Genomic DNA, 27,920 nt, shown 5'->3' with positions numbered 1-27,920 from the left:
GATTTATATAATCATCCAAAATTATTTGTAAGTATCGACTAAATTTTTTTAAAACTCTAATTTGAGGGGTAAAATGATATTTTTTCATAAAATCATCATTGTAGCTACGTAGAACTCAAAAATTATATGAAATCAAAAAAAAAAATCTAAATCTGATTTTGGATCAAAAGTTATGTTAAAATTTTTACCCACTGCAGCAGTTATACGTAACCGCTATGGTAGGTCTGATCTATGACAATAATTATTACGAACCACTATGCTAGGTCTGACCTACCATAGTAGTTATCGTAACCACTATTGTAGGTCTGATCTACCGCAGCGGTTATTACAAACCACTGCGGTAGGTCTGACCTACCACAGTGATTACCGTAACTGTGTCGTAGATCCATCTATGGCAGTGGTTATTACGATCCATTATGGTATGTTGAACCTATCATAATTATTACATAACCACTACCGTAGGTTTGACCTATGATAGCAGTTATTCGTAACTGCTGTGGTAGGTCATACCTACCGCAGTGGTTACAAATAACCGCTACAGTAGGTGCACTTACCGCAACAGTTATCGTAAATCGCTGTGGTAGGTTATCCTACCAAAGCGGTTGTATAAAATCGCTGTAGTAGGTATGACCTACCACAGTGGTTACGAATAACCGCTACCGTAGGATCTATAGTAGCGGTTTTAAATATCACTGTCGTATAAGCACCATCATAGCCCCTTTTTGTAGTAGTGGAAGGAGCGATTTTGTTTGTTTCTAGCTCCACAATTCAGGACTAGAACTTGCCAAGCTGGGGTTAGCCGAAGGCTTCAGCATTTAAGATCCCAAAGCTAGGGGCCGAAAAAGAAAGTCACTTTAAGATCCTCAGAGACCTTGAGGCTCTCTCGATCGATGACTTGATGTCTGGCAAGGTACATTTCAATGCTGGACTCAACCAGACTGACCCCAAGGGTGAGTGCTGCATCCATCCTCCTTACTCATCTTTAAATTTTATGCCACTGATTAAATTTAGCTGATTGTAGAAATAAGGTCCGAAGACATTGCCAAGATGAAGCGAAACCTTCCAAAGAAAAAGAAGGCCTCTGTGTCTGAAGATGCCTCTAAGAAGCTAGTGATCCATTGAGAAAAGGGTGCAGATGAATGTAGCTCATCGATTGAGGCCCCTGTCATCTTGGCCACCCCTTCCTTTACAAGTCCAACTCCATCGACTGTGGTTCCGATCTCTATAGTCCCTCCAGTGCCGGCATCTCCCCCACCTGTGGTTTCTCCGCCCGCTGCTCCAACATCTCGTCAGGAGACTAGGGGTCAGCTTTCTCCCGTGCAGCCTCCCACCACCGTTGCTGGGCCAAGCAGCGTGTGTTCTCCTCCTGGGATGACGGATCCAGATGCTCGTCTCGTCTTCATTCCTAAGGATGCGATCTTTGATGATTGGAGAGTCATCAAGGAGTTGATCGAAAGGATAATACTGCCTCAGGAGATAAGGAGCATTAGCCTGATGAACCTCAGTGCTTGGCAGCAATTCTCTATGATTGCTATTCACCCGATGCTATTCTCATCTTTAATCTCCTTGAGGGTTTTTCTTCTTGTCCTTTTGCTGATTACATCTTCTCTACAAATTATCCATTTTTTAGTTGATGCCTTGGAGCATTCTCGTAAAGAGGAGATGGTTAGGTTTCTGCTCAGAGATGCTAGATCCGATGCGGTCGGGGTGCAAGAACAAGCCAAAGCAGCCAAGGTAGAAGCCGATAAGCTGAGGAAGTCCCTTGAGAAAATTTTTGCTGATCTCGTGCAGCGGGAAGAGGAACTTCAGTCGGCCAATGTGAAGCTTGCCGAAGCTGAGCAAAAGGCCGAGAAGTGAGCGACAGAGGCCAAGGAGCAGATCGACAAGGCCAAGTAGGAACTTCAGTCTTGCCGAAGCTGAGCAAAAGGCCGAGAAGTGAGCGACAGAGGCCAAGGAGCAGATCGACAAGGCCAAGTAGGAAGCTGAGGAAAGGATGGATGAGGCCCGTCGATTGGCTGTGGAGTCCTTCAAGGTTTCAAAGAATTTCCAACAGAAGTTGGTTTGGACGGTTGACAGCTTCAAGATGTCGGAGGAACATCATGACACCCAAGTCATATATGGTCAAGATTTCTTTAATAAGGGATGTGGGATCAAACTTGAACATTGTCACCGTCGAGTCGTTGTTTGATTCTCTGACATCGATCTCTCCTTCCTGGACAAGGATGAAGATGAGGACGATGAGGAGGCCGCAATGGAAGAAGCTCCTCCTGCTTCTGTGGTCGGTCCATTGGAGCATCATCGGGTCCTCGAGAAGCCATGCCTGATTTCTCCGATCTTCAGGGCAAGGTTAAAAAATGAAATCTGTACTTTTTTTTATTTTTTTATAAAAAATAATCGATAATGGAACAACACTTTACCTTTTTATGTTCCCTTTCATTTGTCCAGCTTCGATCGTGCGCTCTCATCGAGTACATTCCTTTAGCTCCTATCATTGAGCTTTTATCAGTGAAGCCTTTATCAAAGATATCTGTAATAAGAATCAGGTCTCATCTAGACGATCTTGAAAAAGTTGTTAAGAAGTTAAATAAAAAGGTTTCTACTCAAAAGGAGCTATCAAAGACCCAAAAAGCCCTGGACGAGGCTTTAGTGGAAGCCGATCGACTAAGGACGATCAATCATTGGAGCATCATGGCATACTCAGTCAAAAAGGTCCAACTTGCCATCGAGTCTGTGCGATTATCGAAGTTTGTCGAGGATGCCACTTGGGGTGCTGCTGTTCGAGAACAAGATCTCTGCATCAAGCTCTGTTGGTCTGAAAATACAATTTCGGAGCTGAAGTTGTTGGAGACCACTTCTAGTGCAGCAAGGAGACGTTTTGCTGATCACGTGGCACAGCTCCAGAATGATGTTCGCATTGCCCATGAGAAAATATCCAAGCTTGAGCATTCAAGAAATGCGATCACTGAATATGATCCGAGGGAGAGTCTGCGATCGACCAAAAGATCCTGAGGTTTGGTCGGGCATGATCCTACCGATCCCATGTCGCCAGATGATATGGTTAGGTGCATGTTCGATGTAGGGTACACGACGGATTTTTGGACGTATCGAAATTAGATCAGGATGGCATTTTCGAAACTTGACCTCTCCAACATTTTTCTTGAATGAGATGTTGAGCTCCCTTCCGCTCCGATAGGTCTAGAGCCATGGAGATCCACGAGCTCGGTCCGGATGGTGAAGAAGTCCGTGAGGAGGCTTTCGATAAAGCTTTAGAGACTGGAGCTGGTCGTAATTAATTGTAAAAATATTTGGAGTCATCTTATTCATGATGACTATGTTTTTGCTAAATTAAATACTTCTCTCATGTCGCTTTTTCTTTCATTGCCAATCTTTTGTTCGGAAAACCTTCCTCATTGGATGAGGACTCTTCAGTTCCCTTTTCTGTTTGGCCTTTTATGCATTAATTGTGGTTGGTCTTCTGACTTTTAGTGATTCTTGCATATTTAAGCTAGATTTGACCAAAGCACATTGCAGCCATGGGGAATGACAATTGCCTTCCCTCCCGACGGAATGACACCTGGAGAAAAATGTTGGTCTTATGAAGGTATGCCATGTGGTCATATCCTGTTCACAAAGTATTTCCTGAATTAATTGCTAGAGTTAGAAAAATATGCCATTTATGGCCCGAAAGGCATCTATATTTTTTAGGCTGGCGATTGGTAGTTAATGTGGGCACTGGTGCCTATAAATAGAGATTGAGAGCCAATTGAACTCTATTTTTCACTGTTCTTCCCTTTGCTCCTGTAAAAACTTCTTTTCCCCTCTGTCATTATGGCACCAACTCTACAGGCAATCAAAGCCAGGGTGAAGGAGCAAAGGGCTGCCATGAGAGCAATCCAGAAGAGGGCCAGGCATGCTGGTCCATCCTCCTCCCGTAGGGCACCCTCCACCTCTCAGTCTCCGCTGTCCTCTAGGGGTGAGTGTGTCCCTCAGTTCGAGTGGATTCCCCTCGGAGTCCGAGTGCATTGCATCCGAGAGTTCTGGGCCAACATGGAGTTTGAGAGGGAGGTCACTGACATTGCTGCCACCACCTTCATCCTCAACTTCGAGGATTGCAAGACCCACCTATGGCAAATAATGCCAGACCTAGACCTCCATGGCCTTCAATCGGGGAACAGTGACAAGGAGGTGAGGGCCTTCTCATTAGATGAGAACTGAGCCCCCTCATTTTTTCTTCTGCTTTTCTTTTTCTCTTCTCTTCTTTTTTTTGTAAGATGGTACTTCAGGCACCATCCTTTTTCTGTGAATATTTTGAATGAAAAAGTTATCTTGCTTTCCTCACTGTTTCTGTGTATCATGGGTGCATATTTTTATCAATTTCTTTTCTTTGGCTGATCAGAGATCGTCATTATCCTCTTTTCAACTGACTGGGTTGATAAGAGGCTATTGTATTATGAGCTGAGGTTTTGTAGGTTAGCCCTCCAAAGGTTCTGTAGGTTAGCCTCTGCATCTTGCATGACTAGGGTCTTCAAGAGGGTCCTATAGATTAGCCCCCACCTCTTAGTCACCAAGATTTCTTCACCTTTTTCAAGCTAAAGGTTCCATAGGTGAGCCCTCTAGGGGTCCCATAGGTTAGCCTCCACTTCTCATATGACGAGGATCTTTAAGGAGGTCCTATAGGTTAGCCTCCGTCGCTTAGTCGTCGAGGTTTCTTCACCTTTTTCAAGCTGAGGGTCCCTTAGGTTAGCCTTTTAGAGGTTTCGTAGGTTAGCCTTCACTTTTCGTATGACTAAAGTCTTCAAAGAGATCTTATAAGTTAGTCCTCACCTCTTAGTCATCGAGGTTTCTTCATCTTTTTCAAGCTGAGGGTCCCGTAGATTAGCCCTCTAGAGATCCCTGTAGGTTAGCCTCCGCTTCTTATACGACTAAGGTCTTCAAAGAGGTCCTATAGATTAGCCCCCATCTCTTAGTTGTCGAGGTTTCTTCACCTTTTTCAAGTTGAGGGTCCCGTAGGTTAGCCCTTCGAAGGTCCCGTAGGTTAGCCTCTACTTCTCATACGACTAGGATCTTCAAGGGGATCCTATAGATTAGCCCCCACCTCTTAGTCACCAAGGTTTCTTTACCTGTCGTATAATGGGCTGAGGGACCTGTAGGTTAGCCTTCCGGAGCTTCCTTTTGTGTGACCAAGGTCTTCATAGGCATCAACTCGCTGAAGAGCAAGTATGGCCCTCAACGGTCCTGTTGGCTAGCCCCGCTTCCCGATCATCGAAGCTTTCTCATCTTTAGTGACTGGTCAATCTAAGGCCATTGTATATTTTCTGTAGATTGATGAGAAGACAAGAGATCGATGTCTTTTTAGAAAAATAAAATTTTATTGCAGGGGTTGTGTGATACATCATCGATAATATATTCAGAGATTCTCCGAATTTCATAATCGAAAGATTGCTGCTCCATCAAGTTGTCTTAGTTGGTAAGTTTCTGGCTTGACGACTTCCTCCACTTGGTATGAGCCCTCTCAATTTGGGATTAGTTTGCCTCGCTCTCTAAGTTGAGATACTTCCACCTTGCATAGCACTGGATCGTCGACTTTGAACACCTTGTTTTGGAGCTTGGTATTGTAATACCGAACAATCTTTTGTTGATAAGCTGCCATTCGGACGTGCATCTTTTCTCTGATTTCTTCGAGCAGATCCAGATTAGCACGCAGCCTTTGTGAGTTAGTCTGCTTATTAAAATTTGCTGTTCTTGCCTACGGGATCCTAATTTCAACTGGTATCACTGCTTCCATCCCAAAGGTTAGGCTGAAATGATTTTTCTCTGTTGGGACTCTTAGGGTCGTCCGGTATGCCCATAGTACATAATAGAGCTCATCAGCCCATGATCCTTTAGCTTTATCTAACCTAGTCTTTAGCCCTCATAAGATAGTATGGTTTGTTATCTCAGTTTCTCCATTAGCCTAACGATGAGCAATGGAGGTAAGGTGATATGCTATTCCATGCTCTTCACAAAATTCTTCAAATTTGGCCCCTGTGAATTGACGCCCATTGTCAGTTATCAGTACTTGAGGTAGGCCGAACCGACAAACAATCGACTTTCAAACGAAATCTACCATCCTAGCTTCTATCATGCGAGCAAGAGATTCAACCTCTATCCATTTGGTGAAGTAGTCCATGGCGATGAGTAAAAACTTGCATTGGCCTGATGCCTGTAGGAAAAGACCAAGGATATCCATCCCCCACTGCGAAAGGGCCAAAGGGTGCGGATGGGAGTGATCGGCATGGTGGGTAATAGTTGTATATTGGAGTTCTTTTGGCACTTATGACACCACTGCATGTAGTCCTTAGAGTCCTTCTGCATGATCGACCAGTAATAGCCTTGTCCAAGGATCTTGTAGGCCCATGCTCTCTTGCCGATATGATTCTTGCAAATCCCCTTATGTACTCTTCAAAGAGCGTAGTTGGCTTCTGATGGCCGTAGGCACTTCAGGAGAGGTAGTGAATGAGATCTTTTATCCAATTTTCCCTTATGAAGGAGGTACCTAGCTGACTGATACCTAATCATTCGTGCTTCTTTCCAGTTTGCAAGTAGGTTCCCATCTTTGAGATAATCGACTAACGGATCAATCCATGAGAGTTCTTCGTCAATCTGTAGTACCATCATTGGTTCTTCAATGCTTGGCTGGCTCATTACTTCAAAGAATATTTGATAACTCGAATGGCACCGATGTCATCAGTTTGGACAGTAAATCTACCCTTGAGTTCTCCAACCTAGGTACCTGTTGAATTTCAAACTTACTGAAAGCAGATGCCAGGTCTTTGAACTTTTGAAGATATTTTATCATATTTTCTCCTCAAACTTCATAACTACCTTGAGTGTGTTCGACGACCAACCAAAAATCACTGCAAGCCTTCAAGTCTTGTATCCCCAGCTTCCTGGCTATTCGGAGTCTGACAATCAAGGCCTCATATTCAACTTCATTATTCATGGTTAGGAACTCAAAGCGCAGAGTGTACTCAGCCACTATCCCTTCTGGGCTAGTAAGAATTAAACCCACTCTAGATCCTGAGGAGTTGGATGAGCCATCTACATGTATCATCCAGGAGTGGTCATTATTCTCCGATGGACCCTCGCCAGCTGGGACCTGCAGCTCCGGCTCTTCCTGCTCAGCTGGCTCATTTGGGATAGTGCACTCGATGATAAAGTTGGCTAAGATCTATGCCTTGATGGATGGTCAAGGTCGGTACTGAATGTCACATTTTGAAAGCTCGATCGCCCTTTTTGTGATTTGTCCGGATGTGTTTGACTGATAAAGGACATCCTTTATTGACTGATTGGTTAGGATGATGATAGCGTGAGCCTAGAAGTAAGGTCAGAGCTTTCTTACTGAGATGAGAAGTGTATAGGCCAGCTTTTTCAACTTCGAATACCTGGTCTCCGTGCCTCTCAATATTCAGCTTATATAGTAGACCAACTTCTGTATCTTGTTCCGCTCTTGGACTAGCACTGCGTTCATAACAACAGATAAAACTGCAAGATATAAATATAATTCTTCATCAAGATCGGGCTTACTGATAAGTGGAGCAGAACTTAGGTAGTCCTTGAGGTCGGTGAATACTTTCTGGTATTCTTTAGTTCACTAAAAATTTTTTAGTTACTTCAGGACTTGGAAGAAGGGCAAGCATCGTTCTGTCGATATTGAGACAAATCATTCAGAGCAGTAATTTTTTTGATAAAGTGCTGCACTTCCTTGACTGTTCTTAGAGGAGTCATCTCCTGTATGACTTTTATTTTCTCTGAATTGACTTCAATTTCATAGCTGGAGACCATAAAGCCCAAAAATTTTTTAGAGATTATTTCAAAAGTACATTTGGCTGGATTCAGTTTCATCCTATACTTCCATAGAGTGACAAAGGCTTCTTCGAGGTTGTCAATATGGGTTCTTTTGGACTTACTTTTAACGAGCATATCATCCACGTATACCTTCATATTTCATCCAATCTGGTTCTTGAAGACTTTGTTCACGAGGTACTAATAAGTTGCATCTATATTTTTAGACCGAAGGGCATTATCCTATAACAAAAAAGACATCGATCAGTAATAAAGAAGATCTTATCCTCATCTTTAGGCACCATCCAGATTTGGTTATAGCCGGAGAAGGCATCCATGAAGGACAAGAGTTTATGGCCTGACATGGCATTGATATTTGATCAATCCTCGATAATGGATAGCTGTCTTTTGGATAGACTTTGTTAAGATAAGTGAAGTCGATGCAGATTCGCTATTTACCGCTCATCCTTTTTATCATGACCATATTGGTTATCCACTCCACATAGGCTATCTCTTTAATAAAATCTGCTTGGAGTAGCTTATCCACCTCCTCGGCTATTGCCTTCTATCGTTTTGGGATGAAGCTCTTCTTCTTTTGCTTGTAGGAGCGGTGCTCTGGGTTCACGTTTAGCTGGTGCGTGATCACTGAAGGATCGATTCCTGACATATCCGTCGGTGTCTAAGCAAAGACTCTGAGTTTGTCTATAAAAAGGAGGTTAGTTGGTTTTTCATTACTTGATCCAAGTTCGATCCGATATGGACCATATGCTCTGGGTTTCCATCTATCAATGAAATTGAGATTAGGTCCTCGACGGGCTCTCCTTGCTCCATCAATTTGTCATGGGTATCTAGCCCCTCGATCGGGTACAATTCAACGAGGTGACCTCCTTGAAGAGAGATGTTATAGCAGTATCATGTTAGGTCCTGGTCTCCATGGACTTCTCCAACCCCATCAAATATCAAAAACTTTATTTTCAGATGGTATGTTGATACGATAGCTCAGAGCGCATTTAGACCTGACCGATCGACAATGGCATCGTAGGCCAAAGGTACTCAGATGGTCAAGAAGTCTACTTGTGCAATAGACTGAGTAGGGGGTCGGCTAGCCCTTATGGGCAAAGTGATGACTCCCTCAATAGGCATAGAGTCCCCAGTGAATCCGATGAGTGGGGAGTCCATTCTTTCCAATCGATCAGCAGGTATCTCCATCTTTGAAAAAATATCGTAAAATAATACATCGATAGAGCTTCCATTATCTATCAAGATATAGTGTACATCATACTTTACAATATTTAACGTTACAATGACCACATCATTATGTGGGAACTTAATTCCTCGAGCATCCTCCTCGATAATAGTTATTAGTTCTCCAGTCTGCTACCTCTTTGATATTTCTCTATCCCTACTGATTTCTCTAGATCCATGGCCCCCAGTGATGGTGTTGATCATGTCAGTTGGGGGTTGGTCTTCCTACGGTACTACCAACAATGACCGCTCATTCAAACAGGGAGACCTTTGGTGTCTTCCTCATTGCTCTCGCCACTCTTGTCGTGCCCGCCTCCATAGGATGAAGCGATCAAGATGACCATGCTTGATGAAGTCTTTGATTTCATCCTGAAGATCGATGCAGTCTTCTATGTCATGGCTGTAATCATGATGATGCAGATAATACTTATTATGATTCCTCAGATGCAGGAGTGTTTGAAGTTTTCTTGCTTCTAGGAGCTGATCCCTTATTTGCATTAACACCTAATCCTTAGGTGTGTTTAGCGGAGTGTGGTTAGTGTATCTTCTCAGCGATGAAGGCTGTCGATCCCTTCTTTGAGGACTTCGGGGGTCGATGATTTCGAGGAGCATCCCCATTTTTTTATTTTTGGGTTGGGGATCAAGAGCGTTGGTGGGTTCTCCCCTCCCACTTTGAGGAGCACTTCTTATTTTACACTGCCATATTAGAACTGGCAGAGACCTCTTCGATGAAAATCTTCTCCATGTGGGCATACCTCTCCATATGGACAAGCATATCGAAAAAAATCTTCACTAACAACTTTTTGAGGTTGTTTTTCAAAAATCTATCCATCATCGCAAACGTCACAATCGATTGATCTAGGTCGTGAACCTCCAAGATCGTCGTATTAAAGTGGCTGATGAAAGCATGGATCGACTTTTCCTCCTTTTGCTTGATAGTGTTGAGGTAGTCAGATCGCTTTTGTTGTTGTCGGTTGCTGACAAAATAATCGAGGAAGATCGAAATAATTCTTCAAAAGAGTGAATCGAGGTCGGTTTCAAACTTGAATACCATTACTGAGCTGCTCCTTTGAGAGTACTAGGGAGTGCTCGACAAAGGGTGCCATCAGTCATTCCGTGACGGTGCATCGCCACCTTGAAAGCTTCCAAATGATTGACGGGGTCGGCAGTCCTATCATAGGCCTTGAACTGGGGTACCTTAAAGTGCCGAGAGAGTGGGTCCTGCATTATCCTCGAGGCAAAGGGTGGCTCGCTACTAAATCCCTCATAGAGCTGCATCGAGGAGTTATTCATTGCATTGATCTGCTTATCGAGCGCCTGGGATCATCTCTCGATGGCAGGATCTTGGATGGTGTAGGCTTTGGAGTGCTGCGGAGAGTGGTGACCAGGGATTGAGTCATGCCCAGATCACGGGCTAGGAGATCACCGTCTTGCTGCTTCTTGGGTCCTGAGGTAGCTCTGGTGAGTTTGCCTCCTCTCTGGACTCTGTGGAGGTGCTTGCGGCTACTCTAGTTGTAGTGGCGGCTGTGGAGCCAGATTCGATGGGGGTGCCACTGTAGGAGGTGCTGGTGGTGCCGCTGAGGAAAATACTAGCACTGCTGAAGGAGATATGGGAGCAGTCTGATCAGGCTACGGTGCCATCGATTGAGGTACAAGAACTATTTGGACTGCGTGAATGGTGGCCGTCAAAGATTGGACCTGTTGGAAGAGCAGGTTGAACTGATCCACCATGACCAATGCTGGCTGGGTTGGCGAAGGAGTCTCCATCACCAATGGTTGCACCAGATTGTTGGCCTGGCTCTCCACTTGATAGGAGGCAGTGGCATTGGTGAGAGGGGATGAGACTTGCTTTAGTAGCATAATATCTACTCTCGATTTGTGCTCCTCCAAAATTGGGTCAAAAGCTCTTTCTTTGGCATCATCTGTGGGTGCAAAAAATCGTTCAGCATTAGGGCACTGGAGCTGATGACAAGGTGGGCCTCCTGAGCATGCGACCTGCAAAAATATTCCTAATCGAAGGTTGCTTCGGCGAGGACCCTCTAATGCTCAAGTCAAAATCTCATTTAATAGAAGAAAGAGCATGAGAAGCAGGATGGTTGGGTACCTTTTGGGGGTCCTCCTTTGATTTTCTTTATAGTGGAGAGTTGGAGCTTCAATTGGCAAATTGGTTGGCATGATCCTGCACGATCAGAGTGTGATTCATTGGGCATAAGATTGTTGCTCGATATTTTTAGGATGTCATAATTGAGGTTGCCTTATTGGCTCAGTGATAGTTGTTGCTTGGCGGGTACTTTGTTTTGAATGAAATTACCAATCTAAACACTACAGAGGCAAGGAATGGTTGGCGATGATTAGGGACCGATCGCCATCATCAAGCTCTACTCCGTAATGCATGAATGGTCGGTCTTGGGTCGTCGGTGAGGATAATGGTCAACCTCAGATTGGTGGAGATAGAAATGGTCGACCTTGAGTCGGCGATGACCTTAGTTGATGGGCCTGTCGGATGCAGTCATTTTGGACTCTGGGCTCTTTCACTAATTCGGCCCGTCCAAAATTTCTCCCAATACCACTAAATTTCACATCTTTTGGATAGTCATGATACATTGCTAGATGTCAATCTTGACTTATAGGTTTGATTAAATTAAAGTATTTAATTCGATCTTCAATTAGAAAGAGTTTTAATTATTGAACTCGGATCGGTATGGTTTGGACCTTAATCGATTAGAAGGATTCTAATTAAATTAGATTAATATGTATCTAGATCTACTGCTAGCTAGATATGAAATTCAATGGGTCACATACATAAGAGAATTAATCAAAGACCCATTTGATATAGTTGGTTAAAATTTTAGATCCAATCGGATAATCGGTAAGCATGCTAACATGTGTGGAAACCCTAGCTTCTTGAATCAGATTCATTTTTTATCTGAATCTTACTATTTGATCAAATCAAATTGAGCCAAAGCTTAATTTAGATTTGGATCAGGGTGTGACAGTCATTGGATGGCACCATATAGCCTCAGGAGGCACCATATGCTAGAGTCCTAGCTTGAAAGGACTCTTGGTGCGTAGATAAAGATGGACGTGCGCTATGGTGCGTAGAGAAGGGGATAGAGTCCATCTCACTTGGGTTTAAAATTCATGTGGTAGCCCACATCACCCTTCACTCTCTAGAACTTATCTCAAAGATTGAAATGGTTTTTTAGATTTATTTTTGGGTGTTGGGAATTTCTGGAAGTAATGCCACATGTGTAGAAATAAACTCACATAACTCTTCACATGAAGAGTCCTTTTGCCATAGGCAAAAGGAGGCACCCCTTGTTGATGTCCCTATCATTTGAATTCAAATTCAAATGGAGACATATGTGGCAGTTTTCAAATTTATCTGAAAGGGGGAAGGATTCCAAAAGTCGCTTGATTGTAGCGCACGCAGGGAGAAGAGAAAGGTCACGTAGAGTCCTTCCGCCAGAGGGACCCCTCTTTTTGGACAAGCCACCTTCTAAGGATGTGAGGAAGGGTTGGAACCCTTCCCCATATGCCTCTCTCTCATCTATAGAAGCCCCACTATGTTGGGGTTTCAGAGCATTCAAAAAAATCAATACAGAAGTCCCCTTCTAGCCTAAGACAAGTCGCTCTTTTCTCTCCTACATCTCCCTAATTTTAGGACAAGGCTGTCTCTTTTTAAGACAAGTCTAATTCTGATCAAGACAAGAAAATAGGAGGTTTTGAAGGAGAGATTTAAGGAGTCCAAAAAAGTCTTTGAAAAGGATGAAGTTAAGTTCTTGAAGAAATTTGACGAGTACAAGGCTATTCGAGTTCTAGGGGTTAGAACTCTTAAAGCAAGGTTCTAAAAGGAGCATTGTCCTTGGTGCACTTTTTATATGGATTACTATTGGAGGATAGACACTTGTGTGTCTAGAAAAATTATTAGCATATATAGGTATTCTTCTTATCCTGTTTATTTATTTTATGCTTTGACTGCTATAGTCAAGAGATTCTGGGCATTATGATTTTCGAGCACTAGGATGTTTTTAATGAAAAATTTTAAACACCATTCCCTTTCGCTACACACTGGAACCCTATAATTAAGAGTTAATCTATATAAACAATTGTGTTTTGTGTTTTGTAGTAAGCTAACCTCAAGGGATCCCAGCAGAGATGCTTGTATCCATTCATTTATCTTAAAATGAGTGCATTAAGTCTCATTTTACCAAATGAAGATAAAAGACAATTCTCCTTCAGATATGAGATTACTTAGTCATACCTTAATATAATTCTATCATTTTTATATTCCTTAGATCTTAAAGGACCTAGGAAAAAAATATAGGATGACTAAGAGTGCATACTGAAAAATTATGTAGATGATTGTAACCCTAAGTCGACTTAGACCATGCCATTTAAGATTTACTCATCTAAATTCATCTTATAGATCATAACATGACCATTGAATTTTAGAAAATAGATCACTTCTTTTTGAATTTAAAAACATGCAAATGGTATTAACCCTCATCAACTTAAACCATATCATTTAACTCTTACATCATCCTAAATTATTTCAGCTTTATATATCATGATAATGACAATTGAAGTTTAGCAAATAGCACCTAAGTTGAGATAATTTCTTCAATAAATATAGAATCTTAAATCATAATATATTTTCTCAATGAGATCTATTTTTCGAAGGAAAAAAAAGGAGAGTGCAAGGGGGCCTATGATGGCCTATAAAATTTAGTTCTACTTCGTTGTTTATGTTATTAAGTTTATATAGTCAAGGAGCAATCCTTCACGACCCTCTACAACTTCAAGATGCCATATTGATGAAGCAAAATGGTCAAGCTTGATACAGCAACTTATTCATGATTCATCTTCAGAAGCACACATAAGGAATTATAAATTATTTTCAATCGAACTAATGAAATAGACACATTATCAATAATATAAAGTCATGAGAGATGCATCAGGAACCAATCCAAGTTGAATTTTACATCTATGTAAGATCTTGACTGGCCTTTTGGGTTAAATCTTAGTATCAAAGTTGGATTGCAAATGAAGAATTAGGGATCTATTAGTTAGCCTATTGTATGGACTTTTTCCTCTTTTAGGGCCTCTTTCAGCAATGTAACAGGATTTGGGATGAATTTCTTTCTAAATTCATGGACTAGGAAGCCCATCTGAGCATATCCTATATCAATCCAACACTCCATTAACTTGATCATGTAACAAGAAAAATAAGACCTCTGTGTGTCTTTTTTCCTTCTTGTATACCAACAAGCCCATAGGCTAAGATTTAGGCTAAAACTTTGATAGATCCTTAGAAAATATGAGCTGGATGGGCAATATATCTGACTCCTATAAGATACTTCTGTTGGAATATCTAAACAAGCTCTTAAAAGAAGAGAATTGAGAGTTCCCAAGTCCCAACCCACTTTCACTAATAAGAGAATGAAAAATGCGAGGATAAAAAAAGTGGAGGGAAAAAAAATAAAAAAAAAAGAGAACTATCATATCTATATCTGATGCCAAGTTTAATAGCCCAGTAGTTGATAATTTTCCAATCCCTATCCCAAGTGGGATACCTTATTCTTCGGCATCTTGATGATGTTGCATCCTTAAGGAAGGTCTTTTTATATTCCTGTTGGAGTAGGTTCCCGTTGCTTAGCCGACTACCCTGACTTCTCATATCTGTGCCGACTAAGAAAACTGCACCGACTAACCGACAATCGTATGACTCTGACAGGCCAAATCAAGATCATGTCACTTAGGCACCATATCCTGATCGACTAGTTGCGTGCCGTGATGGCATACTACGATCTTATTAAATACACCTCCAGAGTCATTTATTAAGCCCCATGTCTGGTAGTGTCTACCATTGTGAATGCGCCGAATAGAAGGCATGCACGCCATCGACATTTAAAGACGTCCACATGGCACCATACAATATCATACAATAGGACATGATCGACATGATCATCTGTCCTCTCATCATTCATTTTGCTCTCTCTATAAATAGAGGTAAGCAAGGATCCCTCTAGGTATGTGTAGACACACAATCTCAAAACTCAGAGACTCTATCACTCTTTTCTCTTAAGCCAACCATTGACTGGAGCATCGGAGGGTTTTCATCGAAATCACCTCCAACGGAATTTATTTTGTTGATCTTCCTTCTTTGACAATGAGCGAAGCCCAGCACCAAATCATTCTAAACTCTATCATCGTCTTTTATCTTGACCTTGACTGCGTGCACCTTTTTCGATGACAATACCTTATTTATCGATGATTCCACCATCAGTTTTGAGGTGCAACTCCTAGTCGGCTTCTGACCGACTATCGACTACCCACAGGAGTAAGGTTGCAATAGTTTGGCATGCCAAGAAGGGAGAAGGTAGCAAGCGATTGAGCAGAGAAAAATTTTCTCTCCCAAAGACCTCCATGGCCAAGACAAGGGCGCAAAATATCTCCGCTGTTTCAGTTCGACGCTCATCGCGGTGTGACGCACCTCCGATAACCCGTAGAGAGCCAAGTCTTCATGACCATCGATAATGGCAGATCTTGGGTTTGCTGCCCTCATACAGTAAGTAAAAAGTCTGACGGAAGCTGTTCAAGGTCTCTAACAACAATAACAACAGCAGCTGGGAGAAGATGCAGCGTGTGATGCGCCTTTCAGGTGCGGTCACTGACCACGATCTCTGACTCGCTACTCTACATAGCATTCCCATCGAGTGAATTCTTCACTTGCTCGACGGCCACCACGCTTGAAGTCTCAGTGCGCTTCGCATAATGATTCTAATGATCGTTGGTCCCCACATTCTTCTCGACAAACTCACTACAAGGGGAAGAGGCCACGGTCCCCTTTGAGATGTTCTTCTTCTGAGGAAGGCTCTACTCTAGGCTACTCGCAGTATCCTGATCTGTCGCAACAACGGTTGGACGAGTATGATTGAAAACTAAAAGAGATAGATCACTGTCTGGAATGGCTCCAAACCAACCACCATGATTCAATCGATGAATTTGGCATCAACACAAATCTGTCTTTCTCAAGATGGATCCTCGATGAGCCAGTTCCTAGTCAGTTCAAAATACTACAAATCGAGCCATACGACGGCTCCTCAGATTCACTCGATCATCTTGAGAGCTATAAAGCCCTCGTACTTCTACAAGGGGCATCTGATGTCCTCCTCTGTATTACTTTTCCGATTACGCTCTGAAAAACTGCACAGGTGTGGTACTCGAGACTACAGTCGGGAAGCATCGATTCTTTCGAACAGTTCGAGCAGCTATTCATGGAATATTTTGGTACAAATTGAAGAGTGTCCAAAACTATTGACAGCCTTTTCTCTATTAACCAGTAGGATGGAGAATCTTTGCGAAAGTTTGTGGTGTGTTTCAACACAGCCACCTTGGAGGTCAAGGACCTCGATCAGGCGACGGCCATCACGATGATGAAGCGGAGACTTTAGAACTCTAAGTTCACCTACTTTTTGGATAAGACACTTCCTCAGTCCTACGTCGAACTCCTCGAGCATGCACAGAAGTACATCTACATCAAGAAAGCCACGACTGACTGATGCCAGTTTGAGGGAAAGAGCCAGAAGAAGAAGGCAAGGAAGGGAGGAGGCTCCAGGGAGCCCAACCAGATCTGCATCAAGAATGAGGCTCCACCTCCCCGACCAAGCCAGAAGCTCCAAAATTTTGTGGGCAGGTATGACTCCTACACTCCTTTGACTGCTTCTTATCACAAATTTTAATGGAGATAGAAGAGGAAAGCTTCCTTTGTCGACCCCTGCCAATGAGGATGAAATCTTGTGATCGAAAGTGCTATTGCCACTTCCATCGCGACCATGGACATGATATAGGGGAGTGCCGCCAACTGAAGAATGAGATCGAAAACCTGATAAGACAGGGGTATCTTGAAAAGTATGCATAGGAGCACCTTGCACAGCTACCTTCCGATCTACCTCATCCGAAACTCGAAGAGCAGACTCATGTCTAACCAACAACAGGCATGATCAATATGATCTCGATGGGACCACGACTTTGGGGGGTAAACGATGGCAGAAGCACTTTGAAGCACCAGCATGTCAACAACAACATCATTTTTACTAAAGCAGATCTGCAAGGAGTCCAGATTCCTCACAATGATGCTGTAGTCATGTCAATTACAATTGCCTATTATGATGTAAAGAGATATCTTGTTGATAATGAAAATTCTGCTAACATGATTTTCTATGATTGTTTCTTCTAGAGCAATGATTTTCTGCTAGACTTCTCAAATATGTTAATATTCTTCTAGTCGGATTTACAAGTGACTCGATCAAAGTGGAGGGCGAGATCGAACTTCCCGTCACAGCTGGGCAACTGTCTTGGCAATCGACTGTTCACCTCAACTTTTTCATAGTCCGGGTTCCATCCACCTTTAGCGTCATTCTGGGGTAGTCCAGATTGAATGCATTCCAAGCAGTCATCTTAACTTATCACTTACTCGTATGCTTTCCGACAAGAAACGGACCCGTTGAGATGTGAGGAGATCAACAGTTGGCTCTACAATGCTACTTAACCACTAACAATGAAAAAAGACTAGCCAAAACTCTTCTCATCGACGACGGGTTGGATCAGAAAGAAATTAAAAGCTGAGGAGAACCTGCAGAATAGCTCATCTCAGTTCTCTTATTCGGTGGAGACCCAAATAAAACCGTTCAAATTGGATCCTCACTGGGCAAGGAATTGCAAGAGGAGTTGATCGGCTTTCTAAGAAGAAATACCGACATCTTTGCTTGTTCAGCCTCTGACATGCCGGGCATCTCTCCAGAGGTTATTATCTACCGACTAAATGTTGATTCCAACCACAAGCTAGTGAGACAAAATAAGAGAAGTTTTGCTCTAGAATGACAGAAGGCTATTAATGAAGAGGTTGACAAAATATTGACAGCCGACTTCATCCGCGAGATAATCTACCCAGATTGGCTTGCGAATATGGTTATGGTCAAGAAAACAAATGGTAAATTGTGTATCTGTATTGACTACATTGATTTGAATAAAGTCTGTCCCAAGGATAGCTTTTGTCTTCCCTGAATAGATCAACTAGTTGACGCGACAGTTGGACATCAGCTACTCAACTTTATGGATGTCTTCTCTGGCTTCAATCAGATTCGGATAGCATCCGAGGATGAGGAGAAGATAGTATTTATCCTAAGAAGGGTTTATACTGTTACAAAGTCATGCTTTTTGGCATCAAGAACGCCATAGCAATCTATCAGAGACTAGTCAATAAAGTCTTTAAAGGCCAAATCGGGCACAACATGAAGATTTACATCGATGACATGCTCATGAAAAGTGCTAAAGCTACTTTCCATATCAGCGATTTGGCTGGAGCTTTCGATGTCCTGAGGAAGCACCGGATGAAGCTAAACCTGATTAAGTATGCCTTTGGTGTCACATCGAAAAAGTTTCTCAATTTTATGGTGATAAAGAGAGGTATCAAGGTCAATCTCAAGAAAATCAAGATGGTTTTCGATATGAAACCTCCTGACTCTTGAAAAGATATTCGGAGATTGGTGGGATGAATTGCATTCTTAAGTCGATTTATCTTCAAGTCTGTGGAATGGTGCCTCCCTTTCTTTAAGACCATCAGGCAAATGAAAGACTTCACTTGGATGGAGAAATGTCAAAAGTCTTTCGACGAGTTGAAGTAATACCTCAGCTCTTCTCCACTTTTGACGAAACCCAGCATCAGTAATATATTACTCATGTATGTAGCAACCACTATTGAAGCCATCAGCTTGGTGCTGGTTCAAGAAAAAGATAAAATGTAAAGACCCATCTACTATGTAAGTCGGGTACTACACAATGCTGAATTAAGATATTCCAGAATTGAGAAAGTCGTCTTTGCAATCGTGACTATTATTCAACGATTACGGCCCTATTTCTAGATCCATTCAATAAAAGTTTTCACCGACCTCCCCCTAAGGTCTATACTTCACAGACCTGACACCTCAAAAAGAATGGCAAAGTGGGTGGTCGAGCTCACTGAGTTCGACCTTTCTTTTATCCCAAGAACATCAATGAAATCCCAAATTCTCGCTGACTTCATCGTCAAATATCCCCTAACAGACAATGACTAAGTCAAAGGCAACTCTTCAGATTCTAACTGAAAAAACTCCATTTAAGTTGGTATTTGAAACTGAAGCCATGATTTCAGTTGAAATTGGCCTATCTTCAACTCGAGTGGAATACTACGATGAATCTACCAACTCGAACAAGAGATGAGCAGACTTAGATTTAAATGAAGAAACTCAAAAAAAAGTTAGACTAAGAATGATCTCCTACCAACAAAGGGTAGCATGATATTACGACTCCTGAGTCAAGCTAAAGATCTTTTGAATAGGAGACTTAGTCTTAATGAGAATAAAAATTTTCCAGTCCATTGAGCAAGAAAAATTATCCCCAAATTGAAAAGATCCCTACAGAGTCTCGATAGTCCTATAACCAGGGGCATACAAAATCGAGAACTTGGATGGCACCGAGATCCCTCAAACTTGGAACGTCAAAAACCTACGAATGTATTATCAATAAAAATACCTTCATCAAACAAAAAAGGTCTTTTTTCTTACAAGACATGTGCCTTACAATTCAAACTCTCAGCAAGCCACAATACGACCACTCCCTCATTGGCTCATACCCGATGAAGTGCTAGTCAGCTCATACCCTACTAACAAAGTCGAGAGTGGGCCCGTTCTTAACAATGGATGGTTTCCTCAATCATAAGCACGCTCGCTAAAAACTGTAGTGCCAGATTGAATGCGAGACTTAGGTGAAATAATTGCATTAATCAGCTAAAATCTGATATCGGAGCCGCACAGTCCGACAACCACCACCATACTCGTAATAGCCCAAGGGCCGCAAGTATAAGAGTTGCGGTTCGTCATACAATCTGACGAAAATAAGTTGTGCTAAGTCAGCTCTACACCGACCAGCCAAGGATCTATCGATCCTAAAAATTGCCTACAAGTTCCTACTTAATGGGATAACCAGCGGTGGATGATTTATGATTATGACTTCACTCTGGCTGAGTTCACCTACAAGAGTCGATTATGTGACTTGGAGAATTTTTTCAAGTTCAATTAATTTGGCTATAACCTACTCGGTTAGCTACATTTTACAAACTATTTTACTTTATTGCTGACTTCATTACTTAGTCAATTTTGAGAAGCTTGTCAAGAAAGAAAAGAAGAAGTGCACATAGACAAAAGAGATCGAGCAATTCATAAAAAAAGATTTCATTTTATTTCCAAAAAAAGAATTGATACAAATACAAAGAAAAGGAGTACAAGAGATGTTTAGGAGCTCGGGTGGGGACGGTCCGCTTCAGCCTCTGCATACTCATCGTCCACTCATTCGAGTCCTTGTCAGGCTGAATAGAGCTCAGGTTTAGCTTGGGCACGAGGTGGTGAACTTGCTTCTTACACTCCATGAACTCGAGTTGGAATGCATCTGCACCTACATCGGCAAGCTCGTCTTCATACTTTTTTGACTCGCAGAACTCGATCAGTGCCTGAGAAGTAGCTTCCTGGGTCTGAGTTTCTGCTGACGTCAATTTTTCTTGGAGTTCGGTGGTGATCTTCTCAACTTCCTTGGCGGCCTTCTCCGCCTTCAGTACTCTCTTCTTCTCCTCGATGAGGGTGCTCTTGGCTGACTCTATTTTTTTTCGATAGTCAGCCTTCAGTTTCTCAATTTTTTTTTTGTCGCTCCGATGCTGGGCTATCAAATTGGCCAACTCAGCCTCCAGCAGAGAGATCTTTGAAGGGAAGAAAAATTATTTCTCTTCGAAAAGCTCAGGTTGTATCTGAAAATTTTTCTATTCATCTACATGATTAAAAATCAAATCCTTACCTGATTAGCAATAGAATCATAGATCAAATCTCAAATAATCTGATATAAACCTTCATAGAAGTCTGGATATACAGATCCTCTACTTCGTATGCACGTCAGACACCGCAGAAAAGCAGAATAAACTTCAATCCAATTACTTTCGCAATCCAATCTAATGAAGGAGGAGATGTGTTGGTGTGACACCTCACACCAGTAGGTGGGATTCCCAAGATGAATTCACACCTAAGGGAAGAGGGGCGGCATCAAAAGGGAAGAGACCAAGGGAAGATGAAGGCTCTTCTCTTCTCACGCTTCTCTCTCTCTTTCTGTCTTCTCTCAATCTGATTTGTTTGCTATACATCCATAGGTAAAGACTCTCTCTAATAATAGATGATTTTCATGACCCAATAAGTATAGGAGTCCTAACTTAAATTTGATTTGAATCAGTCCAATACTCATGAAAGAAAGATTCTTACATGAGATAGAATTGCCATTACATATGACAACCAACTTGCACCCACTCCCTCACCCACATGGGATGCCCCAAACCAGCACCATTCCAGGTGTTGGTCAGTCCACATGAGAGGAGAATTTCAGTACAAGTGGAAATATTCATATCTCATTAAAACGGATCCGATTCGAATCCAATTCGAAGCTGGTTTGAAATAATTTTAAAAGGCTATCAATCCCAAACTCTTTAGGACTTTTGTACCAAGTCTAACTTGAATTTTGGATCCAATTAAGTCTAATTAATTCACATATAATCTAAAATTAATTAGTACTTAAATTCAATCTTTCATATGCTTCATGGATCATAGATCAAAAATTATTCATCTTCAGGATCGAATCTGAACCTCATGTATAGTGCTAGCTAGACATAGTCAACTCTTAAATCTCGTTTGATCCATAACTTAATTTTAAATTAAGCTAGTTTATATGTTCAATCAAGTTAAGTACTTTCAAATTAAACATATAAACATAGGCCAATGGCTTCTTATTTTGTCTGACTTATGTGCGTGACTCCATAAGTTCAAACACTAAACCGGTAACACAAGAACCAATTTCTGCACTAATCGAGAAACCATCTAGTAATAGTTCCTAACGTCCAGATAGGTCGAATTATCGTTAAGAAATATTTTAGAACCCATACACATAGTTACCGCATAATTTATCCTTTTAACCTTGAATACTCTAGGATGGTCTTAGGTTAACTGTCAATTGAGATTGCTTTATCCGCATTGTATTTCAACTTTTTAAATCTATCTCATGGATTACCCTAGTCAAGGCTTTGCTAAATTGAAATACAGCGATACATCAACTCCAATAATTTGGAGGGGTCAATCCCATCTTGATCCACACACAGACTTCGTAAGTACTTGATTGTACCTAGTAGTTTTCTGTCACTACATTAGAAATCCAGATAGTCTGGCACTAAAGCACAGTGAGTTGCTTGCAAGTCACTATGGTGATCTCAGGTCTGAAAGATATTTATACCCATGTGTTTCGCAAGCAGCTCTTGACAGCAGAATGTTCAGCAAGTGAGTCACTTGTTCCATAATGATGTACTCCTACATCTCATCTATATGTCATACCAGTATTACCACATTCCTTAGTTAAGAGGACAACCAACCCATATGGCATACAATGATCTCTACTCAATAATCGTCATTGTCCTGTAATAATGTATCATTTGATCGTAAACATATTTAAGAACTATATGATAAATTCTCTTTTTATCGCATACTAGCATAATTCTAAAGACTTCATCACAACACAAGAGTTCAAGAAAGTTGTAATTTTATGATGAAAAATATTCGAATAATTTTTATTCAATAATCAATAACTTATATACAAAGATAAACTCAATCGTCATACGATTGATTTTAGGACACAATTTCCAACAACTTTCACTTGAACTAAAATCAATTGGGGCAATATCTTATACCCATCTTCCATTTGAAGTCATCGAACTTTTTGATTCCAAGAGTTTTAGTGAAGGAGTCGGCTAGGTTCTCCTTTTCGTTGATCTTCTGAAGTTCACATCACCTCGGTTCACGATCTCTTGCACCAGGTGATAGCGGCGCAGAACATGCTTGGTGCGATGGTGCGACTTAGGTTCTTTCACCTGAACTATAGCACTAGAGCTATCACAGTACAGCAGAACAGGACCATCAATGGAAGGTGTAACTCCAAGCTCGTTGATAAACTTCTATAACTACACCGTCTCCTTTGCAGCATCCGATGCAGCAGTGTATTCTGCTTCACATACAGAATCGACTATAGTATGTTGGTTGGAATTCTTTCAGCGAACAGTTCCTCCATTCAGAGTAAATACGTAGCCCGACACGCTTTTATTGTCATCACAATCTGACTGAAAACTAAAATCAGTATATCCCACAAGTTTCAGATCAGTATCTCCATAGATAAGCCATTGGTCTTTAGTATTTCTCAAATATTTAAGAATTGCTTTCGCAATCTTCCAATGCTTCTCATCCGGATCAAACTGGTACCTACTCACTATCCCTAGTGAATAGGCCATATCTGATCTCGTATATGTCATAGCGTACATGATAGATCCCACTGTTGAGGTATATGGTATTCTATTCATACGCTCTCTCTTCTCAGGAGTTGTCAGACAATCTTTCTTGAAAAGAGTAATTCCATAGCCTATCGGAAGATAGCCTTCTTTGGAATTATCCATGTTGAGCCGCTTCAACAAGATATCGATGTTCGTGAATTGGAACAATCCGAGCAACCTTCTAGATCTATCTCTATAGATCTTCATTTCAAAGATGTAGGATGCAATTGATGGATTCTCCTCCACCAATCTTATTGGCACAGAAAGATATGGCTCAGTGTATAAAGGGTCTCTGCTTCATGGCAATGCAGCTGTCGTTGTGAAGGTTTTTAAACTGCAACAATTAGGAGCTGTCAAGAGTTTCGTAGCTGAATGTGATGCTTTAAGAATCATCAAACAACGTAATCTAGTCAAGATCATAACATTGTGCTCGAGTGCTGATTTTAGAGGTTATGATTTCAAAGCTCTGGTTTTTGAATTCATGCCTAATGGGAGTTTAGATGAATGGCTGCATCCAAGAATCAGCGAGCAGAGAATGGCAAACAGTTTAAATTTACTTCAGAGGTTAAACATAGCCATTGATGTTGCTGAAGCAATGGATTATCTTCATCACAACTGTCAACCACCGGTTGTTCACTGTGATTTGAAGCCTAGAAATGTTCTTCTTGATGCTGACATGGTTGCTCATGTAGGGGATTTTGGGTTGGCAAAAATCCTTTGTGAAGCTATAAGCATATCCTTGCAAAATTCAGCAAACTCAACTAACGTCGTTAGGGGAACAATTGGGTATGTTGCTCCAGGTAATTTTAGATCACAACAAAACTAAGGTTTAATAATATTTTTTCCTTTGTTTTTTCCTTTTTCTAGAAGAGAATGGTTAATTTGTTTTACATCATAATAGAGCGACAAACGGTGAAGGATTGAAAAGATCTGAGTGGCTTAGTCATAATTTTATTCCGAGAAATTCCACCTTCGCGAGATGTCAGCTTATGGTGGACTAGATAAAGATTTAGTACACCAACCACTCGAGACATCCAACGTAATTTCCATCACTAATATACAAGTCCAGCCCCAAAGAGTGTCAGATGGTGTGGGTCCGGGTGTTGTTTAAAAGTCCAGTAGATACCTTAGACAAAGCTACAAAATCTTAGTATGGCTTCAAAAAAAAAAAGAAAGGAAAATGAGGCAACAAAGACGCAAGGGAATTCAACTCTACGTGCTAATCTAGGGGATGGGGGAGGAACAATACGAGTCACATGGAGGTTGACATGTGTTGAAGCTTAACAAGCACACCTTTCTTTAGCCAAGTCACAACTTTAAATGAGATTACCAACTTTCCAAATCATTCTTTTCGCATGAAAACAAGGTTATTGTAAGAAATTGTAAACCTTCCCTACAAGTCATAGACCAATTTCTGCCCCATCAACCTAACAACAAGCATGTTACTCTCCTTGATGTTGTTCTACAACTGACCTTTCTTCAGCTAAGTGACAATTTTGAGTTACCAATCCCTAAATTATTCCTCCATGAAAACAAGGTCATTGCAAGTTGCAACATGATTTGAAACTTTTGCCACCAAATCTATCACCAAACCTAAAAACAAGCAAATGACTCTTCTTGAGATTGAACACAATGACACTATTTCTTAAGAAATTATCCTCTATACTGTATGCACCACATGGATGTATAGACAACCATCATTGAGGCATATTATTTTGATTTTCATTCATCAGTCGCTCGTCTTAATAACTGGCCATATGTATCGTCATACTGGTGTAGATATTTCTAGAAAGAGAATTTGTATATTGGAACAAATTCTTGAGTCCACTGGAATTTTTACAATAAAGAAATTCACAGCATCGTCAATATATCAAACAAAAGGAAGGTGGATATTAACTAATTGATAACTAAAGGAGAGTAAGAAGGCCATCCAGATATCAAAATTTAAAATTGAAAATAAATATTGCAGATGGTTTTTATGATTGGTTACATCATAATGTCCTCTTATTTATCCTCCAAAGTGCCTTCTGATTTTAAAATCTTGGAAAAAAAATAAAATTTATCCTCCAAAGCCCCACGAAGTGTCAGTCGAGTGACAATCGACTAAAGCAACTCATGATGATCCGAAGACAAACTCCTCTCGCCCGACTAGCTGCTAAGTCAGATTGAGAGTGAGGGCAAGTGTTGAGGTAGGTTCCTGTCACTTAGCCAACTATCCTGACTTCTCGTCTCTGGGCCGACTAAAAAAATCATACCGACTAACCGACAATTAATCCAACTCGGATATACAAGTTTCTCTGGCTGAGTGGACGTCGGGCGCTTTGCTGACATCCAGCCGACTGAAGGATGGTCGTCTCTGATCAGCACCATCCCGACTAAAGTTAATATGTCTCTCATGGCTGCTCGACTTGTAATCGACTTATTGATCAATTAACAATCGACTATGCCTGTCGAAAATAAGGCAGCTCGGCAATTCTATCCTGTTGACCTAGATAAAATGGACCTCTGCCGACTGACTAAGCATCGAACGTGGCCATCGTACGACTATGATAGGCCACATCAAGATCATTTTACTTAGGCACTATGTCCTGATCGGCTAGCTGTGCACCGTGATGGGATACTACAATTTCATTAAATGCACCTCCAGGGTCATTTATTAGGCCCACGTCTGATAGCATCTGCCGTCGTGAGCGCGTCGAATAGAAGGCACGCTGCCGCCGACATTTAAAAATCCCACGCGGCATCATGCGGCACCGTACGACAGGACATAATCGATATGATCGTCTGCCTTCTTATCATTCATTTTGCTCCCTCTATAAATAAGGTAAGCGGGATCCCTCCAGGTATGCGTAGACACACAATCTCAAAATCCAGAGATTTTTCATTTTTTTTCTTAATCATTTACTATTTGAGCGTCGGAGGTCTTTGCCGGAGCCACCTCCGACAGAACTTATTTTGCAGATCTTTCTTCGTTGACAATGAGCGGAGTCCAATACATCTCACTCTAAACTCTATCATCATCTTTTGTCTTGACTTAATTGCATGCCTTCTCTGATGATAATACTTTATTTATCGATGATATTTGTTGTTAGTTTAAGTGCAACTCTTAGTCAATTTTTGACCGACTACTGACTATCCATCACCACAATAATTCTCATAGTTTTGGTGACGAGACAATTCGTACCCTATTTGTCACGCTTACCTTTAGAAAAGAATCTTATTTGCTGTACATCCTATGGACTCTACAGGGAGGCCAATAAACATTAGTGACAAAGTAGTGATAAGATCTGTAGAAGAAAAAGAGAGGGAAGAAAATGTTCCATTTTGGTCACCGCTCACCTATAGACATTTGGAAAGCACAGCAGTGGAGGGCCAATAAACGCTAGTGACGATAAGATCTCCAGAAGAAAAAGAAAGGGAAGGAATGTTCCATTTTGGACACCGGTCACCTACGGACATTTGGAAAGCAAAACGGCAGAGCAGCACGCCTCAGAAAAAATATAAGATGGCATGATGATGCCTCTGCAACCAAGCCATGTGGCAAGTCCATTCTCCCTCACCACCAACTGGAAGAACCTAAAATGCTACCACCAGAGAGAGAGAGAGAGAGAGAGAGAGAGGAACGAAGAAGGAAAAAAAAAATCTAAAGATGCATTTAATTTATAATAAAAATTGAAATCGGAGACTGAATAAATTAAAATAGAAATAAAATGATCATATCTTTTGATGTGTTTGATTTATGATTAAAATTGAAAGGAAATCGAATTTTGAAGAATTAAAAATTTTTATTTTTTCTAAAATTGGAATGAAAATGGAACTCTCTTAATCCAAATGGTTGGAAATGAAGTTAGCCATTCTCCTTCCATTCCAAAATCTAACTTCTTCCGGCCAAATATGCCCCAACATTCTTTCCAATCTCCTATTTTGGCTCTCAATCCACCGCATGGAAATTAGCTCCAATAGTCCTACAACCCGTTTCGACCTAATGGAGCATCCACAAGCGCTCAAGTTCTCAATGCAAAAACGCTATATTGCACTACCAAGCTGAACTGAACTGAATCTCCATTTGGTATCACCGCATCACATTTTGTTGATTGAGGATGCTAACAGGGAGATGAGCACAATACGTGAGATATGCAATATATGCACATCCTGACGGCATAAGCATACACATATATACACCATATATAGTTAGTACACACACACACACATATATATATACACACACAAACATGCATGTATGCCTGCATGCATGCATGTACACACATCTCATTGATGATGTAGGATGTATTTATATATGTACATCTCATTGATGATATAGGAATGGTACTACAGCAAAACGTTAATTGGCATTCCATGCAGCAGACTTACTCTACTAGGTGACGTAGTGCACAGAATCGATATATTT

General features: G+C 41.3%; 1 protein-coding gene across 1 annotated transcript; it reads left to right on the top strand.

Moving 5' to 3' along the window:
- The first annotated feature begins 10,467 nt into the window (after positions 1-10,467).
- LOC105036796 (probable LRR receptor-like serine/threonine-protein kinase At3g47570) lies at positions 10,468-26,891 on the top strand. The gene is made up of 3 exons (XM_010912530.2): positions 10,468-10,530; positions 23,733-24,312; positions 26,761-26,891. Exons 1-3 carry the CDS (start codon positions 10,468-10,470, stop codon positions 26,889-26,891), a joined length of 774 nt encoding a protein of 257 aa, XP_010910832.2.
- The last annotated feature ends 1,029 nt before the right edge of the window (positions 26,892-27,920 follow it).

Source organism: Elaeis guineensis, chromosome 3, assembly GCF_000442705.2.
Source record: "Elaeis guineensis isolate ETL-2024a chromosome 3, EG11, whole genome shotgun sequence".
NCBI lineage: Eukaryota > Viridiplantae > Streptophyta > Magnoliopsida > Arecales > Arecaceae > Elaeis > Elaeis guineensis.
The sequence above is the reverse complement of the archived record's forward strand: the minus strand, read 5'-3'. Positions and strand labels throughout refer to the sequence as shown.